General features: G+C 41.6%; 1 protein-coding gene across 1 annotated transcript in view; it reads left to right on the top strand.

Moving 5' to 3' along the window:
* The window catches only part of ARHGAP23 (Rho GTPase activating protein 23), a 151,012-nt gene that overhangs the window by 59,006 nt on the left and 67,519 nt on the right, over positions 1 to 24,487 (top strand). The window contains exon 2 of the mRNA XM_007422004.4: positions 16,838 to 17,017. Coding sequence (XP_007422066.2) covers positions 16,838 to 17,017 — 180 coding nt within the window. The remainder of the gene's footprint in view (positions 1 to 16,837; positions 17,018 to 24,487) is intronic.

Raw genomic sequence — 24,487 nt, 5'->3', positions numbered from 1 at the left:
CTGGGTTGGGCCTTCTCAGTCACCGACCCTCTTGTTTGGAACAGCGTTCCCCCTGATTTCAGACAAGTCCTGAATTTGTTAGTCTTTCATAAAGCCATTACCACCTGCATCTTTCAGCAAACCTTTCGGGGCTAAGAAAAGGGGGAGTCATCTTAGTCTCTCCTGGACAATGATTGCGTTATAGTGGTTCCTTGGTGCTTGGGTGGTTATTATGAATTTATTTATTTATTTAGCAAATTTATATAGCTGCCCATCTCACAAACGTGACTCTGGGCAGCATACATCAAAATAGACAGTTAAAACAAGTATAAACAACTGTTAAAAACAATTAAGCTTAAATAGAACTAAGACTGTGGGAGAAGGGACAACATCCTAAACACAATATAACTGTCTTGCAGGCTCCCTGTTCCCGTGGGAACCCCGAGGCTGCTGGAAAAAACATGTTTTAAAGACTTTCCTCACCTTGGGGGGAATGATGTTCCACAGGGCTGCAGCCATGGCAGAAAAGGCTCATCTCCTAGGTCCTGTCAGATTGGGCTCTTTAACAGACAGGACCTGTAACATACCCCTCCTGCCAGACCTGATGGTTTATGTTGTTATGTTTTGTTGTTAATCTTATTGTTCTGGAGGCCTGTAGGTTGCTCAGTGTTGGACATGATTGGAGCAGCATAGAAACTTAATAAACTTTTTAGAAAAATCTCCCTCAATGAATCACAAAAAGAAAAAAGAATACATTTATTTTACTTATGCATTTTTATGGAAGTCATACATGTTACAGGCTCAAATTATCCTTCTTAGGACACATTATGGAGAGAGCTAGCTTTCTGGAAAAGGCTCTAATGCTGGGAAAAGTGGAAGGAAAGAGAAGAGGATATCCACCAGCAGGGTGGATGGACTCAGTTACAGTGGCAATGGGGACACCATTGGAAGACCTGAAAGACCAGGTTAGGGACAGATTGTCATGGAGAAAGTCTGTGTGGTCGCGAAGAGTCAACAGTGACTTGATGGTATATAATCAATCCATCAATCATAAATATTAATTACCACTGACAGAATTTAGGCTATTTTTACAAATTTACTGTACTAAGCTATAATGTATTTCAGTAGCAAGCATACCCACTAGCTCCATCTGCAAGTGGGTATGGCGAGGGCACTGACATGGTTTCATTAGCCAGGCTGAGGACTCCTGTCCTGGGCAGTGGATTGAATCAGATGATACCCAATGCCCCTTTCAGTCCTAACTATGATTCCTTTGTTTTTTAGCTGTTAATGGCTTTGTTCCTGCATTTGAATATCACACTGGACTTAGCTAATGAAGCCATGAGGAGTTTTCATTAGCTGCATCTGCTCGTGGCAAAAGCAGGACTGTATTTGCCAAGAGCCCGTTTGCCAGAATGACAGTCTTAAAGCTTAGCCTACCAAAGTTTACCTACTACACATTTTGCTAACTAGAGCTATAAAAACTAGGAGCGTTAAAAAATCAGAATGTCATGGGTTTTTTTAAGTTGCAAATCTGCTCCAAGTAGCAAAGGCTGTACTTAGATGCATTGAATGCGTGTGTATCAAGATGCTTACTTTCACAAATTATTACACAAAAATCTCTGTCAAACCTTTTACTAATCTATCTGTACACATGTACTACTTATATTTGATCTGGTTTTATATGAATCAGATCCATCATTATTAACCTGTATCGGAGTGGTAGGGGAGAATCTTCCTTTTCTCTCACTAGCATTATTTATGAAAGGACCATTCCAAAAAGCTGATTTTTGAGAAGCCTCCTTCCCTTCATCTCTAACATTCCTGTCACTTTGCTGATAGAAATATATTGCTGGATGGGTGGTGCAATTTGAGGATCAAAAGTGAAAGAAAGGAAAGTACTGTTTTCTTCTCATCTTGATTCTGCAAATCTAAGACCTCTCTCCCTTTCCCCATAATTTAGTTTGGTGCTGAATATATAGCAATTTAGAGGCTGGGGTGGGAGGACTACAGAGAGTCCTCGTTTAGCGACTGCCTTGTTTAGCAACTGCTTGCAGTTACAGTGGTGATGAAGAAGTAACTTTATGACCAATCCTCACGTATACAACCTTCATAAAGCAAAGAAAAGCTGAAGTAAGATCATAAGCACAGTTGCAATTTCACTTAGCGACCACTTCACTTAGCAACCAAGTTGCTGGTCCCAATTATGGTTGCTAAATGAGGACTACCTATACTGAAATAATGCTAGAACTTTCTTAGGATGTATGGAAGCTTTTACAAAAGTCAGCTTCTTGCCCATCTTCTTTGTCTGTATTGGTCTTGTGTTGAGTATTATTATTGATTTGGAATAAAGCAGAATGTTTCACAGTTTGGAACTCAGTAGTCCCACCAAAAAGAAAGGCAGTTGGAAATTGCATGAAGATGAAGCGTTTTTAGAACTGGACTACTTTGTAGGAATAACATGGTTGGAGGTAATGGCGGCTTTGGGGGAGGTTTATTCCTGTAAACTCCTTAAGAAAATGGTTGATTTACTGCTTTAGATTTTGAAAGCCCTTTGTCTTCTCTTAACTTGATCCTGACGTGAACTGGTAATAAACTAGGATTAGAGAAAGTAGCTGTGAGTAAAGAATGGCAGGCCGGGGAAAGAGCCAACACCCCATTGCCCTTTTCTCCTAAAACCTCCTTGTTTACAAGCTTTCAGCAACAAAGGAACTACTGCTCAGTTTGGCCTGGAGGCAGGTGGATTTTTGTTTTCAAAGATCTCATAATAAAACTGATGGTATGGTTGGTAGGGCCCTATTAGTGTAGATGCTATGTGAAATGCAATCTCCAGTTTTAATACACGTTAAGATTTCAAAGAGTTGCCTTTTGCTTTCTGTCTGTATCTACTGTTGAATCCCCAATTTTTATCATGGTTCTTCATTTTATCATTTTATAATTTCAGCATTATAAACTTCTCTCCGTTCATCTCTATCCTGTCCCCCTCCATTAATTAGTCATTCTCATTTTTATGTATTTGATTAAAAAACAGGATTTGCAAACCTCTTTATACCATGGGTTGAGCTGCTCAGATGCCACAGAATGATCTTGACACTTGTCATATATCTTATTACACCAAGTTTTGTAATGATTTTTAAAGTAAATTTCAATAGAGTAGGTTCATATAGCACACCATACCAAAACTCAAACAAACCATATAAATGCAGAGTGAGAGCAAGCCTTCTAACTGATCAGGGGAAATGGTTCAGAAATAAGATGCTTTGGCAAAACAGGACATATTATAGATACAACTGGAGGCTGGGGAGCTCCCTTCCCCTTGGCCTTTATTTCATAGAAGAGCAAGAAAATAGTTCCTGAATTTTAACTCTTGTAGACATAGACACTATCCACTATCCTGGATTTTAGAATCATGCTTTCTTTATTCAAATACCAACCCTGTTATCCTGCTTAGGCTGATGGGCATGCCAGCGAAGCTATCACTGGGTGTGAAAAGGAAGTCACTTTCAACCCACCCACTCGGTTACACCCTTTCCCCAAAATCTCAGTCTACATTTAATGGAGCTGCTCTTGGCGTCCCTTAGGCTGAAACAAACCAGCTGATGTGGCATAATGAGCAACTGCCTCAGGGGTAGCATGCTTGCAGACGGAGTTGTCTGTTGTGATAAAATATAGCTTATTGTAATTACCCCGAGTCCCCAAACCTGCTATTTTCTCCATTTTTAATTGGGCTTTTGGAATGATAAACAGCAGGCTTTTACAATTTCCTCCACTGCGACTACTTTGTTGACTGGGTAGAAGTTCCAGGTGGCTGGCTCACATTTCACATTTTCTGTCGGTTTTCAGCAGTGATAGTTAAACATGTATAATATTTATCTGTGCTTTTTCATGCTTATAATTCACATATAAAACTTGCACTGGTTAGAATTGTCACATGAACATTGGCTTCTCTTACTGTTTATGTCCCACAGTATGAATAACCATAAGTAAAATGTGCTAAATTAAAAGTGAATTTTGCCTTATTGTTTGGTCCCAGACTGGATTCCCTCAGTCAATTTCTCTTGCTATTCTATAGAGGTAGGATTACTTATCATAGTGGCATGGGCCCTGTGGTCCAGATGTTGCTGAATTACAGTTTCTAACAACCCCAGCCAGCACAGCAAGGATGAGGGGAGCCCAACAGTATCTGGAGAGCCACAGAGTCCCTCCTTGATCTATGTCATCTTTTGACCGCCTGGGTAATTGCTCTGCCCTTGCAACATCTCATTGTAAGCAGTGGTGGGGCAGAGAAAATTGCAGCCTAATGGCAACACAGTGCAAGGGGATATACACATTATTTTACTATAAAATGCATCTTAAAATGATGAACATTCTCTTTTTTTAATTAGAAATTTTAATGTAATAAAATATACAAAACAAACAACAAAGATAGAAAGTAATAGATAAACAAGAAATTAAAAAAAACACATATAATTGTGCCTTCTGCCCCTCTTTCTATTGAGTAATTGTCATCTTAAACTTTTCCCAAACCTCTTCATCTCATTTTTAATCCCCTAATGATCCCTAATGATTAGGGAATCATCAATTCATTTTTTTCTTCTTTCAGCAAAAAGTCCATATAAGGGTTCCAGTCTTTTTTAAAAAAAAGTCTTTGTTTTTCTCTGACCAAACTGGTCAGCTTCGCCATTTCTGCAAGTTCAGTTAATGTTATGATCCAGTCTTCCACTGTAGGCATTTTATTGCTTTTCTAACTTTTTGCATACAATAATCTTGGTGCAGTTCCCATATACAATATTAATTTCCCATATTTCTTTTGTTCCTAAAACCCAATAAAATCATTCTGGTTTCCTCATGATATTAGTCTGTAATATCTTTTGCATCATTGCATGAATTTGTACTCAGATAATGAGCATTCTCCATGCGCAGCTCAGTGCTATGATTGCTACATCACTAAGCTTCGACTTTTTCTTTGGGAAGAAGTTTCTTCAAGGGATCAGAAACGCTGCATCCTGCTGGCAGAGAAAATGGCTGGCAAAAGTAGGGAGTTTGAGCAGCTGGGAAGAAAAAAGAACTAAGGCTCTGAGGTAGTATGGAAGCTTTGTGAAGCTTAAGGGAATTATGGGAGAGGATGATTAGAGATCCACCAAAAGGCAGAAAATTGAGCAAAAGAAGAACAGGCACACAAAAATATTGCAGGGGGGAGCTTGGGTAGGGGAGAGGGTCAGCAAAGAAGCATGAGAAATGGGTGGGGTGGGTGGGGTGGGGGTGGTGTAGCGCAAAGAAAACAAAGCAAGGAAGTAATGGCAGTGAGGTTGCCTTTTACTCAGTGATTTGAAAGGACTAGCTAATCTTTTTGAGCTCCTTAGTATGATTATGTAAATAGACACAGAATAAATTATTAAAGAATGGTACGTGTGTGTACCCTTGCCCCCTCCTTGGGGGAGTGGGAGTGCCCATGAGTACGAAGGCACCATCTGCAGCTTTGTTGCTGGAGCGGCTCACGGTTTTGTCCAGGTTATTACCAGCAAAACAGCTGTTTATGTTTGGGTGGGAAGGTTTCCCTGGGGTGGAGGGTATTATAGAAAAGCTGTGTGTGTGTGTTGGGGGGGGCTGGGGGGGGGTCCTGCCAGTCATGGTGTGCCTTTGTCTGGATAAGGTATATATGAGTGTATTGTCTGGCAGCTTTGTATTTGGCAGCTTGGCAGTTTTTCATTTGTTGTAAAGAGCATTTCCACTTTCCCTTTAGGAAGAATGTAAGGGGGGGGGCACCACTCGCCGTGTCTGACAACAACCCCCTCCCCCATATTTATCTTGTTTGCTGGACATAGGCAAAATTGCCAGAAGAGGTATATGTGCATGTAATTAAAATGACGTGTTCCCTTTGATTGGAAAGGTTTGTTCAATGAGCAGCTTTCTGCCCCGTAATTGTGGGGGTGAATGAACAAGCCATCTCCAACCCTTTCTGCTATCAGTTCTTGCTTCCTCCTCCTTTCTCTTTCTGGTCTCTGGACTCTTGCTCCCTTCCTCAGTGATGTTGTGCTTGACACAACCTTTAATTACTGGGGCTAAATAAAGGTAAACTATACAGTAATCACCACCAGTGTTTCTCTCCATGCTGTAAGAACATGGTTTATGGATAATGTTGTTGAGACAACGCACAGGGCAATACACATCGTAGACAGGGTGGATTGTACAGTAAACCAGAGTCTCTTGGATCCAAGAATGGCCGAGTCCAGTTATTGACCGGCTTCCTTATTTTTCTTTCGTCAGAACAAGTATTCCTGTAATAAATTATAGCCATTATACTTATATAATGTATACATTATACTTCAGACAGAAGACAGAGCTTCACATGTGTGAATATCTCCATACCAAAAATAAACCGGTAAGCTAATATGCCATGAAGGAAGTTAGGCTAGAACCCATCTCGCAAACACACTAGCTTTCTATATTATGTTTGTTTGTTTGTAATGGAAGAGCATCCAATCATGTGAGTCTCTATCCGCAATATGGAATGGTACAGTCCAGGTGTTTTGCTACCTCAGTGAGGACTAGCTGATGTTACATAGAATACTGTCAGGGCATTTCCCAGTGCACTTTTAAAAACTTAAATGCACCTGCCATGGATGATATATGAAAGTGCTGCCTAAATGAGGACGAGAGAGCCACTTGGTTATAATGGTTAAAGGCACCAGGCTAGAAACCAGGAGACCTGAATTCTAGTCCCACCTTAGACATCTGGGTGGCTTTGGGCCAGTCACTCTCTTTCACCACTAGGAGGAAGGCAGTGAGAAACCAAAAACATGGTCAAGAGAACTTCATGGACTTGTCCAGGAATCAAGACTCTCTTGAAGGCATGTGCATGCATGTGCACACACCCCACCCCCACACACAGACAAAAGTGGGGACAAAAGCTGCCAAAAAAAAAAAAAAAAAAGCCAAAAGCAGCCCGTGAGCTGCAGCGTGCCAAAAAAACCCTTTGCCTTTGCTGCTTTTGGCTTTTTTTTTGGAATGCGAAGCCCTGCCCTGCCCAGCAGCTTTTCACAGCGCGAAGCCCAGCCGCAGCCAGGCCAGGCATGCCTCGTCAGCAGTGGGAGCAAGAAGATGGTGAAGGTCAGCTGGCGCGGTCGAGCACAGGGTGGCAGGGAGGCAAAAGGGCACAGATGGAGAGGGAGATAGGCGGATGGGGGGGTTGAAGTGCCCCTGTGGTTGAAAGTGCAGGCGGGCTTCCAAGTGCCTGAATTTTGATCACGTGACTGTGGGGGCGCTGCAGCAGCTGCAACTTTGGGCACGGGTTGTAAGTCCCTTCGTTCAGCTCTGTCGTAACTTCAGATGGTCGCTGAATGAATGGTTGTAAATTGAGGACCTGTATGTTCATGTTCTGATCCCATCGATCAGTTAAAATACAACCCAGGCTAACATGGATAGCTGCTGTTTGTTCTCTTGTGGACTTAGTTGCAGATGGAAACAGAAAGGGTAGACCAGAAGTCTACCCTAATGGCTTCTATATGCCTTGATCTCTAACCCCTATCTTCTTCACCCAGCATGGTTTGCGCTGCCCTGGATGATGGAAGTATTGTGGCCCAATCAATATGGAAGTCTTCTGGTTGGTGGAAGGCTTTGTTGCATTTTTTCTCCCCAAGCTCTGATTTAACTTGGAACCTCCCATCTGTTAAAAAAAAATCCAGATCCAATTTGGCCTTCATACTGAAATCTAGAAGATTTGTTAGAAAATGCTGGTAATACTATCCTGTTATGGTTGGATAGATAATGGTTTCATACATACTTAAAACCCAAAAGTTCACCCGTGAGCTCATGCAGGTAAATGTCTTACATGCGGTGTCAGCAACAGAAGCAGTGCCATATCAAGAAAGAACAAATTTTCAAGAAAACTTTCAGAATGACTTGAAATAAGTTATGTTTAGCATTGTTGGTAGGATGGGGCTGATGAAGCAGCAACTGAAGGAGCTGGATTTAAGATAAGTAGGTATAGCACTTAGGAGATAGATACCTGTGTAAGTATTCCCTGCATGGAGTTGTAATCAGGTGATGGGAGAAAAGGGGCTGCATCTGTTGGACCTTCTCCTGCCATCATTCCCTCAATCCTGCATAGCTCATCTTTCTGTTGGCCCCACATCAGAGGAACATCTGTAAAGGGAAGCCTACTTTAAGTATATTGTTCTCCTGTCATCATAAGCTTTCAGTCTACTAGTGGGGCTGACAATGGATGTCATGGTGATGGGAAGCCTGTTGATTTAACTGTCTCTTCTCTACTAACTCTTCAATTTTTTTTTTCTATAAGGAACACCTAGTTGACTTTGGCTTATCTCAAAATTACAGGTAGTCCTCAGTTTACGAATGAGTTCTGTTCCCAAGGTCTGTCCTTAAATTGAATTTGTATGTAAGCCGGAACAGTATTATTGGATAATACTATAAGTAGTATTGTGTAATGAACTCAACTAATTGTGTATTTAACTCGAATCATTGTGTATTTAACTCGAATTTTGCTACAATAGGCTGTGTTCTTAACTATGGGTTGTCTGTAACCCCAGCGTTCTTAAGCCAGGGACTACCTGTACAGTGTTGTTAGCTGGACCGGAAAGTAAAAAAAAACTGGAAGAAGAAAATGGCAGACCAATTAGATAATACTGCCAAGGAAGCTACATGGGTGCAGTTCCTGGGCACTTAACTTAAGGGTATCTTTATGTTTTATCTTCATTTACACCATTTCAATGACATGAATGGACTTAAGTGAGACTAGGGGGAGGGAGGGAGGGAGGGAGGGAGAGAGGATTGGAGAGATGGAGGGAGGGGACTGAAAAAAGGAAGGACAAGGGGATCATGGAGTTAAAGAAAGGTGGTGTAAAGAGGGGGCAGCTCAGGAAAGAAATGGCTGTGCGTGGTATTGCTGGGAAAGGTGTGGATGAGTGGATGCAAGTATAAAGCAAGGAGTCAATCTGTGTTTCCATTCATGCATAATTATTTTAATTAATGTTTAATTAAACCGTAGTCTTGTTTGCACATAGAACTGAGACATAAATGACTTTTTCACACAGCATGCAAACCAAACCCAAACCAACCTCATTATGGCTTACTGACATGTGAATCCACTTGGTATGTGTGTGTGAGATCAACTGAGGTACTGAATTTTCTGTGTTGATTTGAACTATCATCAGCTCTGTATATAAGAAAATTAGTACTCTTTTGGTTAAAACTGAATGTTACAAAGGAGGGATGGAAATACTTATTCTGACTTGGGAAACATTAGGCTGGAAAAGCTGATCTAGGCTATGTGGGCAAATTTTATTTTATTTATAAATACTGTTTCATTTATGTGATCTAGTGTAAAGGTTCCTACGTTGGCCTTAATGATATCGTGTTTTGGGATATGGCTAAAGTCATGACAGATGCTAATATTACTCTACACGTATATACGCTACACACATGCACATCAATATCCAGAAGGAAAAGGAAGGAAGACAGATATGTTTTTTATCAGTAGAAATGATCCTGTTTACAAAGAGGTCTAGGGTGGCTGGTGCTGGAATGATACTGAGGGATTAATCTCATGAATATGAGGCAACCTTATTAGCCTCCTCATCCAAATGGTCGGAGGGCTTTGTTACAGAAAGATAAGGATTGCGCGCCAGCAGACCGTGGTAGTCGGGAAGCCATTGGGAGCGTCTAGGCTTTGTGTCCCAGGATGATGTGGCTCGTGTCTTCTCTTCATTAACTCTGATGCGTCCCCTGCAGAGGCTGTCAGGAGGCAGGGTGGCTGGAGGGGTTGGGTGATGAATCTGCATTCTCCACCTGATCTTCTGCTGATCTGTTCAGAATATTCATGCTTGAGTCAAGCTAGGCTGAGCGCCTCAGGGAGGTTGAAAGGGGGCTGTGTTTGGAAGTGGTTTGGGAGAGGGGTTGGCTGTGAATTGCTCATTTGGCGCCTTGCACCTGCTCACTGAAAGGAGGCTATGCTAAAATTGTCACTCGGGAGCCCGCTCTTCCTCTTGAACGGTGTTATCCCTTTATCATACCAACCCTTTCTTTGAATCTTGTCACGCTGCCTCTTCCCCCATCATAATCTGGCAACCTGCTAGTCCTCATAAAACCCTCTTCCAGATCTCTGCTGATGGTATCTCCTGTCTTTTCTCTTTGCTTCTTTTTCTTCTGGATGGTGGTGTTCAGCCTTAGAAGTAGAAATGTACAGATCGCTCTATATATGAGTGGTGCCAGTATCCCATGTATCCTCTTTGTTCTGTCAGGTCCTCATCAATATGCATTTTTAAAAAATTAACTAAAGTAAACTAATCTGCCTTTGTTTTTGTATGCAGTTTCTCTTTATGCAGAGATGGCAAGTTTTTGACTCCCAAGGGCCATATCAGGTCATTATAGGTCTTTTTGGTAGGGGTGGGAGGTGTACCAGGTGTATATACATCTCTGCCCATGTACACACACACACACAACCTCCCCCTTGCACACATATGCACACAATGTCATGCATACATGCACAAACATTCTTCCCATGCCTACATTTACACAGCCCCCATAGGAAAGTAAAATTGCTATTTTTCAAAATCATTTCCCAGAGAAATACATTGAATTTACTCTTTTTTCTAGTGAAGGAGAGTAAAATAAATGTATTTTTGGTGGCAAAAAGCATACTCCTAATGAAAGAGAGTAAAATTGCTGAATTATTGCTACTACTAGTATCAGAAACAGGGTGACTTTCAATCCTTCTGGTTGGGAGAAAGTAAAAGCCCCTTGCTTGCTCTTTCCTTCTAGCAAAGGTGCCTCTTGTAGCCTGATGACCAGCTGTAGCCACATGGTGGAGAGGCTGTGGACCTCCAGGTGCTCTGCACAGCTGGGTGGCCCCCTGTGAGCTGTTTACCCCGGTTTAATGCATGCATCTGTCTCTGACATATGCATCTGATATACAGTCTTTGAACCAAGAAACATTTCAAGTCACAGGCTACTGGGCCACTTCTGCTCTGTTTCGTAATGATTGCCCTAGGTACTGTGTCAGGCAAAGGAAAGGCATAATGTGGCCACTTTTCTTCAGGAGCCTTTATTATAGGTCTCTCCCCTTTATGCCTTGCTGCAGAGGATATAATCTCCAGTACTGCCTTGCTTTGTAGAAACTGGTTGTCTTATCAGATCCACCATGTTCAATGTTGGATTACCAGGAAGAACAGGCTGAGGAGACCTCTCCCTCTTAGGTTCAGTAACAAGTATTATTTTCAAAAGGTTACCTATAGAGGAAGGAGACTCTGTCAAATTCTGTTTTGTTTAATTTCTTGGTTTTGTGGATTAAAAATATTGCATCAGGATTGACATTATAATTATTTATTCATATATATAAATTCACACACACACACACACAAACATTTCAGAGCCTGCCCAACTCCAGACAACTCTAGGCAACTCTGTAAGAAACCAAACATCCTACAGGGGCTCAGCCCCGAAGCCCAGGAGGACAGCCACGTTTTCAGTGACTTTCTGAACATCATCAAGGTGGGAGCCATGTCCATTTCATGGATATTTCTCTTAGACGTTCAGGTACTTTTGTGTGCATTTTTCCTAATATGCACATCTTCCAAGCAGTTATCCCGAGTATTTTAAGCACCGAGTTCCTCTTTGCTAAATATAAACATTTTTTGTATGGACGTTTTCTTAAATTATGGACTACATCACAGGTGTGGGATAACATGGATTTGGATGCACTTGTGCATTTCAATTTTCCTATAAATTCGGGAGGTGCAAATATGATAAATTCGTTTAAAGAATTAAATGGAACACATTCCTTATCCATCTGAAGCTATCTGCTGGAGTGGTCTGTCTAAATTAAGAGGATCAAGGGGTGAAGCTAAGGGCTCCCTCACTTTAACGTGCAGATACCGAAAGAGGCGTATGCTAAGGGAAAGCAAAATTGCCAGAATGTTATGATCCTGATGGACTATGTAGCATCCTTGCCCTAGACCTGGAGATCAAAGTAACCGTGTGGTATTGAAAGAAATGAGCAGGGTTTTTTTTAGATTAATAAATAGGATTAGGTGATGGGCGATTGCTATTAGAGGAGAGGATATCATTTTCACAAGAATAGCAATATCATAAAAGATAGGCAATATCTTTAGCTAAACCATCTTTTAATGTCCAGATACAAGCTAATAGCCCTAAGGTATTAATATACAAGTTAAAAACAATTTTGTTTAGTATTTGAGGTACATGTTTTTGTTATTTATCTTCCCTCTTTTGCTTTTTTCCTGCTCTTCGTGCATGTATAACAAGGAAAGGAAGAAGTGAAGAGTGTATTTCAGGGAAATGTAAGCTGAAGAGCGATCTTCTACATATGTGGGAACATGCAAACTTCTGTTCCTTTTGTGAAGTGGGTCTACAAGTCACAAGGTGCATTTGGCTTCAACAGAGGAAGCATGTGGTGCAGATTGCATTCTTTTTTTCTATATCTTCTTCTTTGATTAGCTGGAGGCAGAAAAGGTCCACATTGCTGTTTCAAAGCTTTCTGGCAGCAGATCTGGAAAATATTTTTTTGGAGATGTGCTGCCCCTCAAACGTAAGCAGTGCCGGGCTCTGATCAAAGCAAACGTCGCATGTCACATTTCTCTCTCTCTTTTAAGCTAACCTGGAGATATTGCCTGATATATCAGTAATTTGAAGGGATTGGGCAAAGAGAGCGTAATGCAGTGAGGATCTCTCTTTGTCTTCTGTAGGTGAAGGCAAGAATCTGGAGAAGCAGAGGCTTCTGGGACTGTTTTCCTCTCAAGAAGCCCCTGTGGCTATGTAATTGCTAAGTGGAATTACATAATGTTTGCATGTCTGCAGCTTTGCTTTTTGGCAGCTCTCTGAAACATTCCATTAACACAGGGAGGATCTTCTGCTTTTGCCTTCACCACCTTCTGCATTCAAAACGTGTGACTCTATTGCTTCCCTTCACAGGCACAGAGAGGAAATGATTTATAAGCTGGGGCCACTGACAGGCAGGCCGAGGGATAACTTGCATAGGTGTGGAAGAATACTGAGCTGAAACTATTTGTTTATTAAGTTTCTTTGTGGCCAAAATCCAGAGGTTTAGACGTCTTGTTATAGTAAGTCAGGTTAAGCGAGTCTCTGAATTTTCTTGGTAACATTTCGGAAACAGCTTGTCAGTATTTTAGTCCTAAAGGTGCGAGAGAGTGACTGGCCCAAAGTCACCCAGCCAGCTGTGTGCCTAAGGCAGGACTAGAACTCACGGTCTCCTGGCTCCTAATCCAGTGCCTTAACCATTAGACCAAACTGCCTCTTTTCCCAGTATTAGGCAGCTAATAGCAGGAATCTGTATTCAGTTTTATTAGTTATTGCCACTTCTGACCTTTTCCCCCCCCTTTATGTTTCCCTAGATAGCACGTGGTTTCTCCTAAGCCCAGATCTAACAGGATGTTTTCATTTCTTTCTCTGTCTGCATTTAGGCTGTTTTTGGTGTCCTCCACAAAATCTACATTATCGGCCCTCATTTTGCTGCTAAAATTCTCTTAACCTAAAGTTAAAACTGCTGGCTGGGGAATTCTGGGCGTTGAAGCCCACACATCTTAAAGTTGCTGGGGTTGAGAAAACTGGCCTAGGGTAAACATGAGCGACTTTTTTTGCGGGGCGGGGGGCAGAGTGATGAAGAGGCAGCTGCAGCCTATTCATTTTCACATCCATAGATTGCTCAGGCATAGCCCTGCCTGCCATTCTGTCACTTTTCTGGTATTTCCTTAAACCAGCCCTGCTTAGGCTATATTGAGAGTTTCCGTGAAAGCATTGCTCTTTGGCTTGCTGCCAGATGAAGGCAGCAAGCAGAGATGCAGAGCAAGGTAAAGAAGTCTGTGACATTGACCTGATGTCAAAGACAACCTTTGACCTAGTGTGGAATCTCTAAATGTTGAAGTCCAATCTGGCTGAAGCTTTTCCTGAAACATGCTTGCAGGCACCTTCATCTTATACAAACTGCTTTGAGAACTCTTTGTTTCAAAACAGCATATAAAAATCTGTCTAAATAGTTTATACTGATCACAGAATTCAGTTTTCTTGTACAAATTTTGATTGTTTTAACCCACACTATTTGTTAATGAAGAACATTTAATGTTTTGAGGTCTCATTTGCTCCCTTGTAGTCCCTCCAAAGGCTCAAAGTGATAGCAAACCATCTGGTTTGAACTGATGAGACAAAGAGGTGTATAATTCCCAGTGCACAGTTCCATCCTAAAGTATACAGTGTCATGTTGCAAGCTTCAGGCAACCCACAGGCCTTGGGGAGAAGAAAGGAGACAGAGAGCCTGTAGATTACATGTCAGACTTGAGCGATGCATTCCTCTGGTTTACTGATGGAATGTGGTTATGGGGGGAGCTCCCTTGCTGTCTCAACGTCTTATACCCTGAGTGGTGGTGGTGGGGACTTTAGCAACAAGAGTGTGGTTTGCTCAGAGAGCTGTAGTTTGCAAACAGCGTGGCAATTTTTTCCTTGCCTGTGTTAAAACCTGCCTGCGTTTAGAAGTGGCAGAATTTTCCTTCTGCTTCCTTTTTTTTTAGGACTCAGGTTTCTTGAGGCAGCAGTGATGTGGAAAAAGAATTTCCACTTGGATCACTCCCCTACCTCCAAGTTGAGACCGATTCTTTTCTTTAGCCCCAAGGTGTCATATCTCTCTGCTCATTCCTTCCATTCCACTCTTTAGTTCATCACCCTGGACCTTGTCTTTGGAAAATAGAGAAGGAAGCTTTCGAAAGCTGCCAAGCAATTTTCAAGCACTATTGTTTCCATGTTGTTTCCTTCCATCTTTTAGAAGCTTGAACTGCAATCAGTGCAGGATAAAAGTGAAATTGCAGATGTGAATGCTTCTCTGCTGAATTCAGGGGAGAAACCAATGTACAAGAAGCAATTCCCCTTTATTACATGCTCTCTCAAAAAGTTAGGAGTTCACTGGTTGGATTTACTGGGGAAAAAACATGTATTTAAACCCAACTTCATTGGAATTGACTGTTTGGGATTTGAGAGTATTGTCAAGCATGTTTTTTTTTCTCCCCCCCCCCCCCAGGCACTTATTTGTATCAGATATGTGCAACAGCCTTTATCTCTATATCCTTATCATTCATGAAGGTCCAGTTGGTGACTCCTGTTTTTGGAGGGGCTTCTGTCCCTTATTATCTTAAAGCTTAGAAACCGATGATAGGTATATAAAGATGGAATCTTCCCTAATTTGATAAGGGATAGATTAGACAGTGATTTTATCTCACTGCTGCTTATTGTGTCAGGGATCAAAAAAAGTTACAAGGACAAGTTAGATCTGGCTTGAACAAATTGTGAAAGGGTTCTTAGGGTTGCAGTGGGAGTAGAAATGGGGACAAGTTTATTAGTAGTATTAGGGTACTTCAACACTTTCATGCTGCAACCCTAAGAATCATTTTTAAAATACCTCACCATTGACCCCATGGCTGTGATCCTGGGAGTACTGAGATTTCCAGATGAGCTTAACAGTGCAGGTCACAAATACAGGAGTGGGGGGGAAAAAAACAGCATCCAGGCAGCAACACTCCCCGCTACCTTCCCCTTATCCTTAGTTCATGCTGATTTTTTCCCCTTGGTGATGTAAAACAAAACTGATCGGTTGCTGTCCAGTATTAAAAGGCTAGTCTGAGGATAACGTGGCACTGCAGTTGGTAACTGTGAGGGAGAAGAGACTAAGACAGGGGATAAGGAAGGCATTCTTATCCAGGTCCCTCCATGTTTCAACACTTAAGTGGCAAAACTATATCCACAGTGGTTCTTTTGGGTGTAAGAATGAAGCTGGAAATTATCTGGCTTTATTGCAGAATGGAGATGATGGCATGTGATCATGCAGGCACCGAACCAATCCAGGGACAGCATAAATGCTGTGTGTGGAAATGTCCTCAGTCTTACCAGTACAGGTATGCTGTTCTCCTTTGAAGAAGTTCTGGGAAGTATAGTTGGAGATTATTCTATTTTATTCCACAAACAACCCTGTGAGATAGATATGTTGACCAGGCATGGGTCTAGTAGTTACATCTGGTCCTGCCTGCCCATCAGTCAGAGGGACTGACTCTGTACACTTCTATTCTTTTCTGTGCCCGAAGAATGATGTAGAACACATTCTGGATGCAAAAGCTCACTGATTTTTCAGACAGATTAATATTTTAAGGGATTCAGAGTTAATACAGTAAAAACATTCTACTTTCTTTTCTGTTAACTCTCCCTCCCTCCCTCCCTCCCTCCCTCCCTCCCTCCCTCCCTCCCTCCCTCCCTCCCTCCCTCCCTTCCTTCCTTCCTTCCTTCCTTCCTTCCTTCCTTCCTTCCTTCCTTCCTTCCTTCCTTCCTTCCTTCCATAGGTTACAAACATTAATTATTTCACTCTTAATCTCACTTTTCTCCAACTTGGTAAACTCTGGGCAAATGATATGTTCAACAGAAAAAGTCCATAACTTTATGACAGTAGGGTGTAAAAGCAATAATTTCTTAAGCAAACTGGACACCCTGGGGAAAAGCTGAAGTCTGTCTCTCCAACCTAGACCTCTCTGCTCACAAAAGAACAGACTTAGTTTCTGTCGGGAAAGAGCCATTGAAGCCAGGAGCACTGAGAAAGTGGATGCACTCCAGGAACATCCTAGTGCCAAGGTCTTTAAAAATGCTGTCTCTCTCCCCACCCCATCTTTGGAAAAGTACTTCTACCCAAGTGTATTCTGTTTTGATTACCAAAAAGCTATGTTCAACTGTGCAGTGGCTTTTATGAGGGGGTGATTTTTATCTTTCTCCCAATACCAGTTGGAACTTTGATTGTACTCATTCTCCTCTTTTTTTTGTTTTTTTTTCACAACAGCCAAAACTGGTCCAGAGAGATGGTACAGCCACAAATGCCAATGCGCCCCCTGTGGAGTCCTTTCCCTGGGTGGGGCCAAAGACAGTGGTGCTACACAAGAACTTGCAGGGCGGTTATGGCTTCACCCTCCGGCATTTCATTGTCTATCCCCCAGAATCAGCTGTACATTCCAACGTGAAGGTAATGTGCTTTCTGGATTTGTAAAGTGCATGCAGTCATTTGGGAGCAGTGTATTCATCATACACTATACCAGAGGATACTCCTGCAGGCACATGGTGTAGTACCTTGCTTAACCAAAGCAGGTCTTGGTGTGGTCAGTGCCTGAAGGGTTGGAACCTGCATGTAGGGCAGTTTCAAGTTTCATCACAGAAGAAAGGTAGGATATATGTAAGTACTATGGGAGGAAAAAAAAATTCAAGATGTGTTGCTAATGTGGTATTGGAGACACTGCTACTGTTGCCCAGCTTTTGACTACATAAGAAAAGCCCATACTATCTTTTATGGTAGGAATAATTAATTATATGACCACTGGACTTGACTTCTTCCCTCCTTGTGTTTCATGGCTAGGAAGAAGAATTAGATCATTGGTTTATCTAGCTCAGAATTGATCCACAGAATTTGAGGCAGAAGCCTCTCTTGCACGTTTGACATGCTCACTACAATGACCATCAGGATTCGCCCCCAAACAAATAAGGAACTTAGGATCTTTCATGAATGAATAACGTGGTGATTTTATTCTTTGATTTTAGCTTATTTACAGCCTTTTTTTCTTTTACTCTCTTTGACCCTCACAGATTTCATGAGCTCTTTGATGAATACCTTGTGTCCATGGCTGCAAAATTCCACAGGTTAGCTCTAAAGTGCCCAAAGCAAACCCAGCTATTGATAAATTTAACTGCTTTTTTCCTATTTCTTATGTGTAAACCTGCATAAGATTTTTTCTTCCTCTTCTTTTCAGAGAACTTTATTGACTTCTATATTTCTCTCCAAAGCTATTTTAGCTTATGAATATATCTAATCTCTTGTTAGTATCTTAGGAATCAAATATAACTGCTCCTTTTTTCTGTTCTTCCCAAACATAAAGAAGTTCCTTTTTTCAATCACAGAAGTATCTTCTGTTGGTCTGCAATAGTAGCCTCATCCATACGTTGCCTTCAGATATATAGATTATAATTTCCCTAAATATAGTGTGGCCATAAGTCTAAGTAGCTGGGAATTCTGGAAGGTGTATTCCAACACAATTGAGGGCCCAAGCCAGGGAAGGCAGCTACAGATTTGGGAAATCTTTATACCTGACCTGCCACATCATCTTGAGACAGAATCAGAACTCACCAAACTAAAATGTTTATGTTGAGTTGTCATTTAGGATCAGTTCTGGCTGAGATTGTCCTGGATTAACTATATTTCAGGCTAACCAAATATTAACATTTGGATGAGCTCATATACACTGATCTAATTCTATTTTGTTGACCATTCTGGGCCTACAAGAACTATTCTGCACCTCCTCATCTCACTGGGCAAGTGGCAAGCACCAGAAAGACCAAAGATAGATGGTAGCTTTTTGGTTACATTTTGTAGTAAATTGAGAAACTATAGCATAAATCGTAGTTTTATAGCATTGGCTTTTTGGAATATCCTGTCATCTAGCCCCAAGCAGAATATGATCCACATTGTTGAAGCTTAGCATACATGTTATTCCCTCTTCCAAATTGCATTTAGCTGCCCTAAATTTAGTTCTTGGGAGCTGGGAAGTATATACATATATGTAAATTTTAAAAAATTAAATAATCATGCATTCATCCTAAGCACAGCTAATTAGCTTATTGATTTATTTTATTTCATTTCTATACTGCAGCAATGGTATAGAAATCCAAAATTAATAAAACGTTCACGGTAAGTATAATAAAGAGAGTCAGTTTGGTGTTAGTGGTTAAGGCAACAGGGTAGAAACCGGGAGACTGTGAGTTCTAGTCCCACCATAGGCACAAAGCCAGCTGGGTGACATTGGCCCAGTCACTTTCTCTTAGCCCTAGGAAGCAGGCAATGGCAAATCACCTCCCAAATTTTGTCAGGAAAATTGCAGGAACTTCAGGCAGTCTCTAGGAGTCAGGGCTGACTCAAAGGCACCAAAATAAAGTATAATAAAACATCCACAGGACACAATAATAAGTTGCAAAAGTAATCAACATCCCTATTAAAATAATTGGAGTAACAAACAACAAATTCATTCAGCTGATAGTGTTGTCCCCACGACTGATCAACCCTCCAGAAAAGCATTTTCTTAACTCACTTTCAGAGGGCATTTGGGGGCATGATCAAAAAACACTACCTCAGCCCCCCCACCCCAACCTCATACAATTAAGGGATCACCAGCAATTTTTCTTGGAATATATGGATCAGATGGATCAGTTCTGATTGGAGAAGGTGGCCCTGCAAATATCTTGGCACTAAGCCATATAGGGCTTTATCGGTCAGAAAAAGGACTTTCAAATGCATCTGGAAACTTACAGTCAGCCAGTGAATGACTCTCAGGATATATAGACCAGAAGACAGCGATGGTGATAGGTGTAGCAGTGCCACGTGCCAGCAACATCAAGAAGAAGGAATATGAGAAGCTGGAGAAGTACCAGGGCCTGAAGGAGGAAGTAGAGAGGACGTGGAAAGTAAAGGCCAAAGTGGTCCAAGTTATGGTAGGAGCACTTGGGGTTGTGACTCCTAACCTGGGAGAGTGGCTTCAACAGATCCCAGGAGCAACATCAGAGCTCTCTGTCCAGAAGAGTGCAGTGCAAGGAACAGCTAAGATACTGCACAGAACCCTCAAACTCCCAGGCCTCTGGTAGAGGACCCAAGATTGAGGAAGATACATACCATCCATGGGGGTGCGAGGGGATTTTAAACAAACAAACAAACAAACAAACAAACAAGGTTCCTGGTGCCAAGTGCCACTTAATTCTCAGGGTGCTGCATTGTGCACCAACTACAGCTTCCAAGAGACCTGCAAAAGCATCCCTGTGGAGAATGCTTTGTAGTTGTCCAACTGGGTGGTGATGACACCATGAATTACCATTGCAAGATCCTCCTGCTTCAGATAAGGCCATATGCCATTCCCTTAAGAGACCCTCAGTGAACAAACAGCAGCTCCATTTTGCTTGGGTTCAACTTCAGTCTGTCTTTTCCCTGGCCCCCAAGGACAAAATTTTGACTGGCTAAGCCTATGGTGGCAGATTACAGTTGGATATCATCGGTATATTGATGATATTGTCCCTGAACCTCATCCAATGGCTTCATGTAGATATTAAAAAGAAGCAGGGAGAGGAGTGAGTCCTACTGCACTCCACTGGGTTAGCCTTTCCTTCTCCACAACCATCCCTGAGGAAGGAGTGGAATCACTGTAAAACAGAGCCCCCAGTGCTCAGTCCAGGATAGTGTCAGCCCCCACCAGATAGATCAGATGACAGATCAGCTCCACAGGAAGGCTAAGATTACTTATATTGAGCTTGGCTATAATAACAGAATTTTGCAAGTCTGTGCTGTGTCTCCTCTCCTTTTTATATCTACATGAATTAGAAGGTGTCTATCTGAGCCACTTACACATACTTTCTGCTTGTTTTGGACTTAGGCCATGTTTTTCTCCTCATTGCTTTGGTAACGGATCTAGCCTATCTCTGTCAAGATCATTTTCCTTATTCTCTACAGATACCAGGATCAATGGTATTGAAGGCCATTAAGATTATTTGTTTATTTGGTCACCCATTTGGTCCATCATCAAAAAGCAGCAATACATCCACGTAAAACAACACAGTAAACCAATAATAAAAACAAAACCCAATCATAGGAACAGAAGGGACACACTTCCGCTGTTCAGTTCTTAACAGTGGTCATCTACCAGCACAGCCAATACCATTTTCACCCTGTACCCAGGCCTGTATCAGACTGAAAGAAGTCTAGATAACTTCTGCTTTTAGATAATTCTAGATAATTCTCTTCATCTAGAGCAGTGTTTCTTTAAGTGTGATCCTAGGACTCCTGGGGGTCTCCCAAGACCCTTTCAGGGGTCTGTGAAATCAAAATTATTTGCCATCCTATGTTGAAAAATAATACAATATTAAAATCCTGTCAAACAATAGTGAGAAGCAGTAGCAGCAGTGAATGCGTCAATTTTAATTTTTAATATGGTAACTATTGTTAAATATAACCCATACAAACAAAAGCTTTTTAGGGGTCCTCCATAATTTTTAAAAGTGGGAAGGGATCCTGAGAGAAGAAAGTTTAAGAAACACTGATTTAGAGCACTCTATAACGCACCATTGTCTCAGCAACCCCCAAAGGAAAGCTTGGAGATTTGGCAATAGTTAAGTATGGCCATATCCAAGGAGGGCCTCTGAGGGAGAGAGCACTCCACAGCTCCTTCAAGGCTGTTCACAGTGCCCCTTCCCAAAGTGAGGCATTGATCACTTGTGGTTCTAGTCTGCAAGTTGCAGAAGACTTGCTAGGGAGCATGCTGTCAGTTTGTCACAGGCCAAAAGAAGCCCTGGCTAACATGACAATATGATGCCATCCATGAAAAGTCAAGACTTTTGAAGTTTTGAGGAACTTTGTTAGCAAAATGTTGTGCAAAAGGGTCATAACTTCTAGGCAGGAGATCTACCAGCTTATCCCTTTGTAACATGGAACTGGACATCTTAAACAAGGCACCAGTGAGGGGAAAAAAGTGGCTTCCTTACTGCCTGTGTAGTGTTGAACCTGAGGTCATATACTGTACATACATAGCCAAGTTAATTTTCTGTCACCTTCAACCAATGTTGTAGGAGAACCTTTTCCCACCTTACACACTTGCTTCAGGTTGGTGCCCCCCTCATACCAAGATGAGCCTCTCAGCCCATCTTGCTATCAGTACTATCATATAGCAGCTGACGTCCTTGTAAAAGAAAGCATTTTCACAGGACAACACACAGACCTAACTTTAGGGTTGCCAACCTCACCATAAGGACCAGGGTAAGCCCCAGGCCTGCCAATGTCAGGATGCTTCCACTCCCACCTTTCATACTTGACACTGTGGCCCAACAGTGCGCTCCTTCCTCACAGTGAATCCTAGCTGGTATATGATACCTTGTGAGTCCTTTCTTGGGTGCAGGTAAGGAGAATAATAGCAACCTTCACTCCCCATCTCCCCACCCCATGTAGCCCAGGAAGACATGTATGTAATACTGTCACTGCTTCTCATCAGAGAACAAGGAAAAAAATGCTTTCCTTTTTTATGTGGTCATTAGCAGCAAATCAGGATGTATTGCCATATAAAGTCAAAGACAATAGATCGTTAGCCCTCACTGGAAGCTTTCTACCTGTTGTATGGCCTTTGTCTGTGTGGAATTCTCCCTAACTCATCCATGAGTATTCAGTTGGGAGGAATCATCTCCATCTCTTTGTTCAGTGGTGCAACCCAGAGATTTTCCATTTCAGTTTGTTAAGCTATTATGTATGTAAATGAAAGATTGGCCTACTTATAGGCTGGGCTCCCTGTGTCATTTTCCATGTTAGTAACCAGCTGGAGTCTATGTCCTTTCTCAAGATTCAACCAAGTACATCCAGACTACCTGAATTGGGAGGTACTATTTTAATTGCTTCTTGTCTCCCCATTGCTCTGCTGTACATGTTAGAAATCAGCAGTTTTGATCCAAATAATGTGCAGTATACCTCTTAAAGACCCTTTTTTTTGGCAGCGAGGTAATGAAGAGGACTTTTTATTAACAAGATCAAATTTTCTGGAATTTCCTTTATCATATAAATTTCTAGATTCCCCCCTCCGTTTTTTAATTTTGATGTGTGCATCATATTTATTATGCATAAATAATAAATATTAATAAAACATAATAAAACAAGTCAGGCATGCATCACTCATTCATATTATTCATAAAAACACATTGTGATTTCAGATATATGTGTACTTCCAGTTCCATATCATTGTTATTTGGTATCCTTTGAATTATCAGGTTGGCTGCAGAAGTATTTCCATTTTTGAAAGTTATAAGCCTTTTCTCTATTCTTCTTGCCATGCAAGTCTACATTTTCTGAATATATTTCTGAATGCCTGAGAACAGCTACTTCTGGATGTCCTGTTCCACTCAGTTGTAATATCTGGTGTATAGAGCCAGCTTTCCACTTTCCAACCCACACAGACCAGAGAATTCACCCTTTTTAAATTGTTTTTTTGCTTTTGTCATTTCAGAAAGAGAAAATGGGTTCTTTGCCAGATAAGTTCAAAGGCAGTGGAGGGTTGTGGGAAGAGAGATGGGTTTGGGTATGTGTTAAACCACTCCCTGTCTGTCTCTTTTCTGCAGTGTCAGCTTCATCTGTACAAAAGGGTGACTGTTGTGTTCCGTGGTTTGGACAAAAGGCTGTCCCTCTTCTCTCTCCCGCCTCCCCCCTTTAGACAGAGCCAACCAAAAGTTGGCTCTGTTCTCTGTTGGTTCTTTCTCCACCCAAGAACCAAATGTCTATCCAGAGCTCTTTTTCTGTGACAGGAGTTCTGAAAGTTTGAATGATCTAAAAATTATTTCTTGTTGTACTGGGAAAGTTTGGCCAGTGCTGGAAACAGCTGAGGGCCTCAAAGGAGAACAACAACAATGGTAAGAGAGAAAAGGGAGACAGTCAAGCAGATCATTGAAACTCTGGGAAAAACAAGTTTGAAGGAGAGTCCTTGTGGGTGAAAGAGCAAAGCAGCAGAAGGAAATGTGGAAGGTACCTTGTCTGGAATTGAGGACAAGCAGGGCTAGGTAGAGATGAGAATAAAGATAAAGAATAAAGATAATGCTGTGGGTAAATAAAAACATATGATGAGTCAGACCACTGGTATGTATGTATTTATATGTTGCCAACTCCATTCAGAGTTATGGTGGCTTACAAGCAAGGATTTAAAATATCCATTATATAACACAAAAATGTAAGTTATAAAACATCCATATAGATGTATAGATATAAATTCTAAATATAGAAAAATATTAAAATGCCTACAGTAAACAACTCAAAAACCCAAACAATGACATTCTAGCTTCCCAACAGGATGATTAATATAAAAATCAGAACCATAACCATCTTACAATAACAATCAACAGCAAGGTAACACCGAAGGCCTTCAAGAACAGTTTGGTCTTCAGTCTTTTTGGGAAAGCTTTTCACAGAGTTTACTGAGCTCAGTTCTCTACACATGGATTGCAGCAGCTGTCCATGGTTTGAGACTGGAGCCCTTCCCATGTTACCCTGGGATAATCAGAGACTTGGCTGGGGGCATTCTGAGCTTGTGCAGTTCCAGTGAGTAGTGGGATCTAACAGGTAGAACGGCAAGAAGATAGGAAGAAGTAGGCAGCTGGCAAAAGTCAAGGCAGGGTACCTAATAATGTCTGTTTGGTCTCCTTTTGTCTCCTGCAAATGATTACAGTGAAAGAGTAGGTGTGAATTAGGCCCACAACTTCCAGCTGGCCTAAATAGTTGACCAACATTTGTGGTCAAAACCAGCCTTGCTCATTGGCTAATTTGGGGAGAAGGTCATGAGCAGAGTCTTTGTCATCTGACTGAGCTGTGGGGATGCTGAGGCATTTTGGAGTGGGAACTTTTGCTGTTTCTAAAGCCAGTATGATTGAAAAAGATGACGAT

This window comes from Python bivittatus, unplaced genomic scaffold, assembly GCF_059951505.1.
Source record: "Python bivittatus isolate LINGU-HERP-01145 unplaced genomic scaffold, Pbiv_v1 ctg000410_np1212, whole genome shotgun sequence".
NCBI classification, from domain to species: Eukaryota; Metazoa; Chordata; class Lepidosauria; order Squamata; family Pythonidae; genus Python; species Python bivittatus.
This window is presented reverse-complemented; position numbering and strand designations above follow the sequence as displayed.